General features: G+C 34.5%; 1 protein-coding gene across 7 annotated transcripts in view; it reads left to right on the top strand.

The window, feature by feature from the left end:
* Positions 1–13,467, top strand: part of LOC128183106 (DNA-directed RNA polymerase III subunit RPC2-like) — a 58,367-nt gene that overhangs the window by 22,881 nt on the left and 22,019 nt on the right. For 3 of the 7 annotated variants that reach the window (XM_052851981.1, XM_052851979.1, XM_052851978.1), the window contains 7 exons: positions 2,907–3,050; positions 3,427–3,475; positions 3,656–3,673; positions 4,504–4,609; positions 5,105–5,201; positions 5,329–5,526; positions 5,751–6,067. The exons of 3 other annotated variants lie outside the window; for them this stretch is intronic. In XM_052851981.1, coding sequence (XP_052707941.1) covers positions 2,907–3,050; positions 3,427–3,475; positions 3,656–3,673; positions 4,504–4,609; positions 5,105–5,201; positions 5,329–5,526; positions 5,751–5,973 — 835 coding nt within the window. In that variant the 3' untranslated portion in view covers positions 5,974–6,067. Of the gene's footprint in view, positions 1–2,906; positions 3,051–3,426; positions 3,476–3,655; positions 3,674–4,025; positions 4,167–4,503; positions 4,610–5,104; positions 5,202–5,328; positions 5,527–5,750; positions 6,068–13,467 lie in introns of those variants that run through there. One more of the 7 variants, XM_052851983.1, reaches the window with a different exon arrangement.

The raw sequence follows: 13,467 nt of genomic DNA, 5'->3' as shown, positions 1-13,467 counted from the left end.
CAGTTTTGCAGTAAAAATCTTGCCTCGTGTTTATAGTCTAGTTCATAGAATCTATAAGTACTAATAGGACCCGCCGGGTCATAAAAAATAATCGGGTGAAGGGTTGAAAAATCGGGTGTGACCCGACGAAATCGGGTCAGTTGGCAAGTATGTACTATAGTAGTCAAATATTAAATCTAGAGATTTATTGATTTTAAACTTTATCTTCATTAATTGGTGAATAAAATGTGTTCTAGAAATAAATGTGACAATACAAAAAATAGTTTTTGTCAGCTGTTGCAACAATTAACATGCTAAGTAGAGATCCCCCCTGAGGATTAATTTTCGATCCGCGCCTGACCTAGTAATAGCATCAATAGTGAAACAGAGTATACAATTTTATGCAGAATGTGCCTTGAAAATGACTCGATATACTAAGTTTTTATGCAAAACAGACATCCATTATTTTTTTTAAAACATGGTATTGCACACCACAAGCATCAAACATGGATATGATTTTATTAAGCCAAGCAATGTTTATATTTTCAACCACTCAACACGTGGTTGAACACGAACGATAACTCTGTTCTGAATATTATCGTTTAATATAAAAAACCGCTAAATGGTGAAATAAGACGAACTTATTAAAAGAATTTCATGTTTTAACATAAACCAAAGTAGGATACGATATGAAAAACAACCAGTACTTACGTATTTTGAGAATATTATCCAAACACTTATACTTCCGCTCGAAATTTCACAGGAACTGAACAAATCTCGGTGAAGTCTTGTGAACTTTCATTCGAGCACCTCTGGATTTATTACATACTTAGCAACGATAAAGAAAACATTCTGAACACATTCGCAGGGGTGTATACTATATAACCCCAGGGGCCAGAGTATAGGGTGGTCCCCATAACTTAAGTAATAACATCCCTTCTATATATAACCCTAGGGGCCAGAGTATAGGGAGGTCCCCATCACGTAAGTAATAGTGAGCGCAGCGAGAAGGCGCGAAGCGCCGCTCATGAAGCAAGCACCATAGACAATGTGTACAAATGGAGGACATTCGAGTTGGGATCTGCACATTGTTCAAAGAAATTTTTATGAGGCCACGTGAAAAGGTTTTACATATCCCAATAATCCTTTGTGGTGCATAAAAACACGGTGGAACAGGAAGCGTTTCTAAGGAATATCCTTGCCTGTAAATCACATACATCTTTTTCATTTAGCAATTAAAAAAATCTTTTAAAACACTATAGTAAGCAACACATATGCTGACGTAAAAAAACCCTGTACCTATCTGAACTTTTGCTGACATATATTTTCATTCCACATATATTTTGCATTTAAAGCTACTGCAGATATAGCACCATAACACAGACAGGGTACTAAAAGGTTAAATCACGAGTTTTAATTGTGACGTCACAAACGCTGATCGCTGATAAATACAACGTCACAAGCGAAAATCAAAGATCACGCTTGTGGCTGTTACTGTGGCTCTTCCATTAATTTGAACTTGCCCATAGGATAATACAGTAATTTGAGGTATAATTCGCATTTGCATACAACGCAAGAAGGTAAAAAAATGTATATATAAGCATTAAATCCTTATTTTTTTAAAGATATAGTCTCATAACTGCAACGGTGTGTGCAAACAAATTTTCATAACGTGCTAACGCGCGTTATTCAATTTTTATTCACACACCGTTGCAGTTATGAGACTATATCTGTCAAAAAATAAGGATTCAATACTTAAATGATGTCATTTCCTTCCCTGAATTTATCTAATAATTTACGAGAACTGTCGGGAGCAAAAGAAAGTTAGGTATGATGTCATAGTGATCTCAGGCTATTTTTCTGGTGATAAATTTAGAGGTGGATCAAGTATTGCAATGGTGTCAGGTGGTGTAAGTACTCGCTATTTCAGTGTTAACGGCGACTCTTCGGCTGATTAGTTTTGTTTTGATAGATTTTTTGACTTAGTAAAAAGGATGATACACATCCAAGATCCAAGTTTAATTAATTGCATAAAAAAACGTCTTATTTTTATTAGACCTACATACAACCACGTCATTTGGTAAGTGAAAAAAAAAACAGTAAACATTTAAAATTTCTATATGTTAGTTGCATTCGGTCAAACCTTAAAATAATATTGCCAATGGGATATCACACAGATAGGGGAGGGCACATGTCTAAAAGCATATATAGCATACAAAAATAAAAACATTAAAAAAAAAAATTGATAGAATTAATTAAAATTCAGATAACAACATTGAAGGAACAAAAGAGAAATAACACTGACAAGCAATTTATTGTTTACTGGTTTTATTCATCAGTTCTTCCCCAAGCATTATTAAAAAGTAAAGGAATGATCATAGTACATGATTGTATTGCTTAAAAAAAAATCAAACGACTTTGTATTTTTAAAAATATTTTAATAACTCTGTTTTATATTTAATTAATGATTAGTGGTAGTTGGTTTGATGATGTATTTTAGTCTAGGGAGGGACAATTGGAATAAATGTTTTATGGTTCCTGGCGGGTGTAAAAGTATACCAGAAAAAAACAAAGATTAAGGTTGGAGCAAGTCCACAGGTTGTATTTCACAATGATGAGAGATGTGTAGTTCCTTCTGCCTTTGCCCCAGCGGTCACACCGTAAAACATATTAACATCAATCCCATCTATATATTTACCGATATACATTGTATAACCCTAGAGGACATAATATACAGCGGCCTAGTTTATCACATAATTTATTTAGTTAGTTATGAAATCTCTTCAATATATGATCTCAGGAGTTGTAATTAGAGAAGTCTTCATTATGACAGTGTTTGGAGCTCTTAACTTCTTAATCAATGAATAAAACTAAATACCAGAATATAAATAATGATATATAAAGATTGTTGTTGCTGTCACATGTAGATATAAAGGAGCGGAGGCCTGTTACATAGAGAAGGTGCTGATTTCGTCTAATCCCGAGGAGGCTTTCTTAATCAAGATATTACAGCGACAGACGCGTCGGCCAGAGATTGGAGACAAATTCAGCAGCAGACACGGTCAAAAAGGGTGAGTGAGATTCTTAGCAACACAACAGAATATCTACTGACTAAAAACTAAGTACAGACCTTACACAGGTTACAGGCACAAATGCAATTCATTAAACACTATTTGATTATCAGTGTTTTTGATTTATATTTTAAAGGTTTTAAATTACTTTGTAATTTTTTTACTTCATTTTACCTAAGTTATTCATGGGTAATGTACGGTGTTGTGTAAAATGTAAATTTATTTAGTTGATTAAAATTATTGATATGAATTTCTCTATAATATTGAACAAGTTTTTGAAATAGCTTCATACTCAAACTTCTTTTATTAGCTGTTTTACTTCTTGTTGAATTTTAGGGATGTTAGCTTTATTTTCTATTCTATTAATTTTCTGCAGTGTTTGTGGATTAATTGTCCCACAAGAAGATATGCCATTCACTGATCTGGTAAATATAACATGTAGAAATGACTTGTAAAATTATATAGATCTGATTAATATAACATAAAGAAATAACTAGTAAAATTAATTGAGAACAGTGTCAAAGAAGAATTGCATTATCTCTTCTCTATTTGCATTCAAAAGTGATCTTTTGAGATGATTATTATTTTTTCACTTTTCCTTTTAGGGTATTTGTCCAGACATTGTAAGTATGAATTAGATTGAGTAGTTTCAAATAGGTTACATAAAAGTGTTGGATTGTTGGGGCTGTTTTTAGACTATATAGATTTTATCTCCTTGAAAAGAAGAGCTCTGATTTAAGATAAAGGAACATATTCAAACGTAAAAGCTTAAATAATCAGATATTACATACATTTTTATTAAATAACAGTACTATAACAAAAAAAACATCTGATTCCGTATTTTAAAATACATGTAAATATGATAGGTAGTTTGTTGACCATCTATTCACATTGCAAGTGATAATGTTAATGTTCAATACTGTGATTAAGGTTACCCGTCCAGAATGACGGTCATTCTTTTGTTTTATTCTGTAAATAATGAATCCCCATGGTTACCCGTCCAGAATGACGGTCATTCTTTTGTTTTATTCTGTAAATAATGAATCCCCATGGTTACCCGTCCAGAATGACGGTCATTCTTTTGTTTTATTCTGTAAATAATGAATCCCCATGGTTACCCGTCCAGAATGACAGTCATTCTTTTGTTTTAATCTAAAAATAATGAATCCCCATGGTTACCCGTCCAGAATGATGGTCATTCTTTTGTTTTATTCTGTAAATAATGAATCCCCATGGTTACCCGTCCAGAATGACGGTCATTATTCTGTAAATAATGAATCCCCATGGTTACCTGTCCAGAATGACAGTCATTCATTTGTTTTATTCTGTAGATAATGAATCCCCATGGTTACCTGTCCAGAATGACAGTCATTCATTTGTTTTATTCTGTAGATAATGAATCCCCATGGTTACCTGTCCAGAATGACAGTCATTCATTTGTTTTATTCTGTAGATAATGAATCCCCATGGTTACCCGTCCAGAATGACGGTCGGTAAGCTGATGGAACTGTTGGGAAGTAAGGCCGGGGTCCTGGAAGGGAAATTCCACTACGGAACAGGTAACTGATAGTATTATTTCTCTGTGACATGGAAATAACAGAAAATATAATGATTGACATCTGTGGATTCCCTGGAAAATTTACTACAAAACTCATTACTCATTACAAACAAATTATTCCTAGAAGCCCTCCTGGAAACATTTTCTGAATCTGTGCATTGATAAACAAAACTTTGCTGGGTGTACCAACACAGTATAGAAATTGTTAAAGGGTTTCTTGAATCTTGAAATAAAAACTAAGGTGCAGCTTAGAAATTATTGAAAATTTTAATGCTTAAAGAATTTTCAAAAACTGTTTGGTACAAACATAAACATGCACCTCAGCCAGCCACAAGACAGGCTTATTGTACGATGATCATCTATCTGTAATCAGTGACAAACATTTGTTAAATATCATAAATGAGGAGAGATTGTTTAGATGTCTTTAACTTTAGTGAGATTTGTTAGAAACTCTGAATTCCTGTGTTTTTCATTCTTAAGTTTTGTGTTCTTTTAGCATTTGGGGGAGACAAAGTCTGTGATTTATCAGAGGATCTCGTAAAACATGGATTTAATTATCTCGGCAAGGACTTTGTAACCTCAGGAATAACTGGGTAAGCTGCCTGGTTTTTATGTACAAATGTTCTGCAATACTCACCATGAATACTTACAATAATAGGTAAAAGTAGTATCACAAGTACTTGTATTTTATATCATATAATACTGTTGTTTGAACTTTAGGGAGCCGCTGGAGGCCTACATATTCTTTGGCCCCATATACTATCAGAAACTGAAGCACATGGTTCTAGACAAGATGCATGCTCGAGCCAAGGGACCGAGAGCGGTACTGACTCGACAACCTACAGAGGGGCGATCTCGAGATGGAGGTCTGAGATTGGGAGAGATGGAACGAGATTGTCTCATTGGTTATGGTGCAAGGCAAGTTTATCAAACATAATTTTACAATGTTTGCGAAATATGGATTATTGTATGATCACAGTCTTAAGAATTTGGGGAATATTATAATGATTTCTGATAATAAAAAAAGTATCCCTGAATTTTAGAAAAAAGAACTTGTGGTATTAAAAATCATAATGATTTATATTCATCAAATATCATGGAATATTGAAGTAACCATGAAGTGAGTGTTGATTCCTTTACAGCATGCTGCTACTGGAGAGACTGATGATATCTAGCGACGCCTTTGAGGTGGACGTATGCGGAGAATGTGGACTCCTGGGATACTCGGGCTGGTGCGAGTTCTGTAAATCCTCACGTCATGTCTCCACTCTCAAAATGCCGTACGCCTGTAAACTGTTGTTCCAGGAGTTACAGTCGATGAACATTGTGCCAAGACTATCTCTAAAACGTTACAATGAAGTCTAGTACATATATTACAGACACTATATTCCTACATAATTTTGTACAAGTTCACACTATTTTGTTGACAATAAATTGGAATCAGTAATGTACCTGATAACCATATGTTTGTTTTATTGTCACCAATGTTTGAAAACCCAGAAGAGATAAAGAACACATTCTACCCCATGCAACAAGTTGTGGGGGGGGGGGGGGATAAGATTTTTGGCCCATCCGTCAGTGAGTCTCTCTCAACATTTCAGGTACCAGTGAATCATAAGGTGTCGTATATTTTTGGAAAAAAAACCGTGTATGATAGCAACAAAAAGGTCTTCCGTTCTTGTATTACATAATACATGTATTATTGATCTCAATTTTTTTTTTATAGAAACTACTTTCATCAAAAACAAAGAAATAGTTTAAAGATATCTACATACGTAGGTCTATCTTTCCTCAAAGTTTGGTTGTTTAAGTCTCTGCCAAATCTGAGATCTCGTTGAACAAGGCTTTGTCTCGGGTCCGGAAACGGACAAACGGAAGTGCTCAATGAAAATTAAAATTTAATTCTTGTACATTTACTGAATGTATATCATTGTTTATTGTCTAACTAAAACAGTCAAAAAAGAAACAGCCAAATTAATTTAAAACTTGATTTGTTTTAACGGTTCCGGTGAGAACTGGAAGTGACTGTTGACAAAATGAAACCCGTCGAACATATCTTCAACCAAATATCTATCATCCACAAACGTTTTTTCTTTTGATCACTTACAGTTTCTGGGATCTCGCGGGTACAATATTTGAAAAAAGAAAGCTAATTTTTTTGTTTATTTAACATTGCATAGACATAAGTAAAGTTGTGTGTGTATACCGATTTTGGAAATTTCCTCGAAACAAAAATATGTTCTTTATTTATTTCCTCCCTTAGGAGATTGTGGCATGAAATTTTACAAAGAACAATATACAAAAATCATTACACACACACACACACACACACAAGAAAAGAAAAACTATATTACCCTATTGCCACTTGGCATCGAAGAAAACAAAATGACAAAGAAAACAAAAACAGAAACATATATACATGGGGATGTCCATTTAAGTATGACTTGATGTAAACTACAACTATAACAATGTGCACAGTGTAGAAAAGTATCTTGACTATTCTTGACTATTTACGTCGTGTTTTGAATAGAACACAGGTATCGGTTGTACCATGCTGCGGTGTCCCTCAAGAAGCGGAAGCTGAGGATGTGCAAGGTGCGTAAATCAAAGTTAGCTGTAATGTTTGAGATAAGTCTCGACCCGAGCAAAAAGAGGTAGAGGTCACGTGTACAGAGACCACTGAGTTCAGCACTAAGAGAGATGTCGACGTTTCGGTATCCCACCAAGCTTCTCGAAATGCAGACGTCCATGGACAAACGGTGGAGATGTGCTCAAAGACGTTGGTAAAATTGTTGCTGCACATAAGACAAATTTCCGGTGAAATTTCAGGAAGTGTCCATAATTTAACAATAAATTTACAGAGTTCTATTTCGAAAACATTGGATGGGATTTTCCATATAGCAGAAGGTGGTCTTCCTGCGTTTATCTTACTGAAAAGGTAAAAATCTGGGTCAGAAAACATCCGATGGCGTCTTGAGTCAATATGAGAGTTCGTTACTGCTTCTTTTACGGATTTTTTCCATAGAAGTTTCGGGGGAAAATAGCCAACTTGAAGATAAACTGTGAGGTATTGAAGGAGATTGTATTTAAGCATGAGAGCAATGATGTCGTGAATAAAGCCAAGTTGTTTGCGTTCGGGGGATTGTAGGTAGGAAAACAGTCGATGTAGAAATATCTGTTTGGTAAAGGTTTTAGTGTCTAGATCACATAATCGACCGAAAAAAAGAAGTTTTCTTTTATCAATTTCGGATGATATGGGAAGAAGTCCGAAGAGAGTTTTTGGAAGGCCCATAGCGTTTTTGCATATGAAGTGTTGGAGCGTGCTGAGTGCTTGGAGATCTCGTTGCCGAAGGTCGCACCAGAGTTCGCATCCGTAGAGAATAGATGGAAGGACAACTTTTTTATACAGTCGGGATAAAGTGTCGGGATTAAGATGATCCCGTATTTTGATACCGAAATACGCTTGTCTCCCTTTTCTACATCCGTTTTCGATTTTTTCGGTATGGACCAGTTTAGATTGCAGGAGGATTCCTAGGTGATTGTATGATTCCGATAATTCGACAGATTCATTTCTGAGAAGCCATGAGAGATTCGACAGGTTTCGAATTGATGAAGAGGAGAATCTAAGAACGCTTGATTTATCTGCATTGAATTTAAATCTCCAATTTGTGGAGTACTTATATGCGGTGGTAAGGATGTTTTGGATGGCTACAGGAGTCAAGGCGATGCAAGATATATCGTCTGCAAGCATGGGGTTGGAGCTAGCGATGTTGTAGATTCCCGTATTGAACATTGACTTTGAATTTCTTGGAGAAGGTCATTGATGAACACAAGATAAAGAAAAGTTGAGAGTATGCCTCCTTGGCGAACTCCTTGTGAGACAGGGAACCAAAGAGAGTTAGTGTAGTTCACCACGACAGAGCAAGATGTACCAGTATGGCAGTCGTCAATTAGAGTCCATAACCGTCCAGAAACTCCAAGACGATGAAGCTTGTACATTAGACCGTGCCTCCAGACAGTATCAAATGCTTTTTGAGTATCGAGAAATGCAAATGTTGTGGAAAATGGTTTCTTGAAGGTTAAAAGGGGCAGTGAGACAGCCGAGTTTGGGTTGAAATCCCTGTTGCTGGGTGTTAGGAAAGTCGGATGAGGATAGAACATGGGTTTTGATCCTGGTAAGTAAAATCTTTTCAAACAGTTTTAAAAGGCAAGGGAATAAAGCTATCGGTCTATAGCTATCTGGGGATTTCTTTGGCTTATTACCTCCTTTGTGTATGGGAACAATAATGTCCCTTTTCCAAGAATCTGGGATCTGGCCAGATTTAATAATATAGTTAAATAAATGAAGCAAACAGAGTTTTAGTTCTGAGCCACCATAAATGATGTGTTCGTTTTGGATGAAATCTTTTCCTGGAGCTTTTCTACGTTTCAGATCACGAATAAGTGTGGAGATTTCGTCCATGCTGATGTCACCTCCAGGAAAAAAATTGTTAAGCATCGTTTCGGTTTTTACGGATTGTACGGATAACTCCTCCTACAGTTTTCAAGATGGGAAGTTGTTCTTTTGCAGATCAATTGTACATATATTAGAGGTGTGCATATTGCTAGATTTTGATTTCCGATAATTTATGAAAAAAATACCAGCTTTTGAACTTAGTCATTTTTTGGCAAAATATTGCATATAGGGTACTCCATTTCACTGGATACGGGTTGACATGGATTATGGATAGAGTTTACAAAAAAGAAAACCCGGTTTGCTGTCACATTGACAGCTTTTCACTTGTTTCAACATTTTAACTTTATTTCAGTATTGATAAATATTAAAAGAACTCAATATACGTAACGGGGAAAAGCGCTGATATTGTACTTACATAATAAGTCACTTTTTAAGATATGACAAATGTTTGTACTGGTTTTTGTACATGACACCTTTTTATTTACTTACAGACACTTAAATAAATTCTAACTGGTAGCTAATTAGGTATAATTTCTGATGAAACATAATGTTAGAATATAGCACTTGTAAATCATCTTTTTAGACGAAAAATTGAAACACTTAAAGGTATCTAAAAAGAAATTGTATAGTTCAAATTTGAATAAAATTTAGCAGTATGATTGACTGATTGTCATGACCAGCCGGTAATTAAATCATTTTAAAATAATGATGAAAATTTGACCGTGTGTTTGAGATTATTAGTATATTTGACGGATGTGAAAATTGATAAAAATCCTAAATAATGTAATCACATTTGACCTTTAACCTTTTGATATGACCTTGAAATTTGATAGGCATAAAATCTGAACACTGCATGGTGATGGTTGTGTTCAAATTTTCAAGTCTTAATATCACTATGAACGGAACACAAGTTGCTCAATTTTAAATGATCCAAGGCTAAATTGCACAAAAATCAAACGAACAACATTCAAAAGTAATTTCTCGGGCGTTTCCTCTTGTTTTACATATTAGATAACATTTATTTGATTCAAAATCATTTCGATATTTGATATCTGTTACTGTATACATTTAGATATATATTATTACATTATAATATTGATATGAAAACTTCTAGTTCAGACAGATACAACTATAAGTTTATGCACAGTTAGCCTGAATAATGTATACCGTTATATATTTAGTACAAGAAATTTGTTCAAACAAAAAAGTTGGAAACTCCAATATTAAAGTTGGGGATTTAAGGTGGCTCTATACACCACTTTTTGATGACGGAGTACGCTAAAAAGTAAATCTGGAAGCATGCAGTTCCGGTACTGGCTGATTTAAACCGAGGCGAGTTGTGTGGGTGACCGCTCTTTTGAAAAATTTGTTAAATGAATAGATTTAATTTCATAATTGTAAAATTCTTTACTTACAAGTAATGTGGTATATGACACCTTCATATAGTGTCATATTATTTATCGAAATAATTAATAAAATCAAGTATATTTTTTAAAATAGTTTCTTTCCCATCATCGACATATTACAGCGTAGTGCAGTGGTTTAGTTGATTCCCTACAAACCTATTGGTCATGATTTCGAATCCCGTTGAAGACGAACATTTTTTTAACTTTTCCAAATTTTCTAAAACGTATTTTTTGGTTGAATACTGTGAAAGAAAATTCGAAACCAGTGAAAGTATTTCAATTATAATATACTTTAAACTACATTAATATCAACAGATGTTCCTTACCACCTTAAGGGGATGGAAGGGTGACTTTGAATTTCTCTTAGGTTGGGATACATACATCCTATTAGTTAATTATACCCTTTATTTATTTGACTTAGTTTTGCATTAAAGCGAACATATTTACTTATAATGAAATATGTATGTATTTATAATCCCAACATGATATTTAGGAAATTTTCTTCAACTCGATCATGATCAGAAATGAACAGTCCCCAAGGTGTTTGGGCCTTTCGACTTAGGAACAATAACTCTCTCGTGAGGAACTTTCATACCAAATAAAATTTAGAATATTTTTTTGTGTTTATTTGCAATGATTTTCAGTCAATTTTTTTATTTCACATTTATTAAAACACATTTTCTTATAACATCAAGCAGCTTTTTTAGATGATTTGTGAACAGAGTAAGAAAATATGAAAAATTATGTTTTGAGGAAATGCTAAAAAAAATTGCAATAAGAACACTTTTGAATGTTAAGAAGTGTTATATTTTTTTAGGTGTCTGAAGGACAAAAAAAATTCTCTAAATTTGTTCATTGTTAATTTTTTTAAAATTATTTTACAAAAACACGAAAAAACATTAAAAATTTCTTTAAAAATACCATTAGTATCCTTATCATCATTTTAATATTTGATATAAAGTATATGTTTTGTGGTCTTCTATTGAAAATTGGAATAAACTGTGGGTGTATAGAGCCACCTAAAGGGAAAATCACAATCTTGCACCAATACACTTTTGTAGAAAATCAAATCAAATATGTATACATATTTGATTTGATATATTAATATATTTAAATATATTTACCCCCCCCCCCCCCCACTCAAAAGAGTAATCCTCCATCTGTAGCTATTTTGAAGATACGAGTTATGCCTCTTGGCGTAATGGAATATTACATTACGTTTTAACAGATTATTAGTTTGTTATAACAAATTAATAATTTGTTAAAACAAATTTATAATTTGTTAAAACAAATTTATAATTTGTTATCAAAAAATAATAAAAAATACTGCTGCGGCCCTAATGTGCTTTTGTAATATAACATGCTACGTGCATGTCTCAGTGTTTCCAAAGGTGTAGGTATAGTGGACTGGTGGTCCGAGAAATGTATTTGTTTGGCAGAGATTCCGATGCCTACAGTATTTACGGTATCTTAGTTAACTGTGAATCTTACACAAATCGTTTTCATTATCCTGGTTGGAGGGGGGGGGGTGTTGGTTCCAGATGGTCTGACCCACCCTCCCGGCTCTAGATCTGCACAAGCAGTGATTTTTAATTCATTCCAAATTAAAAAAATTAAAATATATTTCTGATGTTTTCAAAGCTTATATTTGACTGCCTATAAATCAGATATGATAACCACACCAACTTTAATATATAAATGTTAGTTTTAGGTAATTTTGTAAAGGAACATTAAAAAAACCAAGGGGGGGGGGGGGGCTACCGTATATTTCAAGATCGGGTTCGGGGTACAATTACAGAAAGTCGTCTGGAAGATGCAGATGGACAATTTATAGACTGGTAGATCTACTTTAGGCTATATTTATATGATTATGGTTCATTTTTAATTTCAACAATAATGTCATTTACAAAAATCCCACCGTCCGTTGTTGTCATACATGTACTTAGACATAGCAGTTAGAATAAGTCTACATGCCTTCAGAGACATAAATAACATGTTATGCCTTGTAAAAAAAACCCGAATTTTTCTGATAAAGAAGGAAGCTATATAGGCCTATATAAAATAAACATGTCAGTCCTTCAAAGATAAGTTTCTTCACTGAATCATGCAAACTTGTTTTGAAAAAGATGATAACTCAACATGTATAAATAGTTTCTTTGAATCAACAGTTTGATGGCATGCGCGGATCCAGAAAGAATTCCCAGGGGATCCGAGGGATAAAGATATGTTTGCCGGGAGGAGAGTGGATGGGGAGTGCGAGGCGGAAGTAACTTTACAATGTGAATTTCAGAAGTTCAAATTTTAAATAAGAAAGTATAAAGTTCGTCTGAGCTAGGACCCCCCCCCCCCCCCCCCAGTCTCCCACTGTGGGGATCAGATCAGTATTGCCTGATCAGTCAATAGACCAAAATATTTTCCCTTGGTGCAGGGAACAGCTCATTGTGTTCTATTGCCCGAGGCCATCGGCCTAACAGCAGAGGGCAATAAAACATATAAGTGAGCTGTTCCTGCACCATGGGAAAATTTTTCTGGTCTATTGACTGGTCAGGCATTAAACAAAAGTGTTTTATTACCTAATTACATTTGTAGTATTTATTGTTCACAAATGTATATTACAGAAGGTTTTCATTGCATTATGCGTTCTAAATCAATACATAGATGCTCGACGTTACATATAAATTTGAATCCTTGATTGGTTTTTCCGAAACAAATACCTTGCTGGTCCAATATTGATTACAGTCTATTGACCTGTTGTCTGATTGATTGGTTTCAATGGTTAAGAAAATCACATGCAAAATAGTACACAATTATTTAATGCCTGAGCAGTCAATAGACTAGAATATTTTCCCCGAGGTGCTCGGGGCAGCTCAGTGGGTTCTATTGCCCGAGGCCAACGGCCGAAGGCAATAGAACACACTGAGCTGTTTCCTGCACCAAGGAGGGAAATTCTGGTATATTGACTGCTCAGGCATTAATAATTGTTTTATTGCCTAATTT

Source organism: Crassostrea angulata, chromosome 5 (genome assembly GCF_025612915.1).
Source record: "Crassostrea angulata isolate pt1a10 chromosome 5, ASM2561291v2, whole genome shotgun sequence".
NCBI lineage: Eukaryota > Metazoa > Mollusca > Bivalvia > Ostreida > Ostreidae > Magallana > Magallana angulata.
The sequence above is the reverse complement of the archived record's forward strand: the minus strand, read 5'-3'. Positions and strand labels throughout refer to the sequence as shown.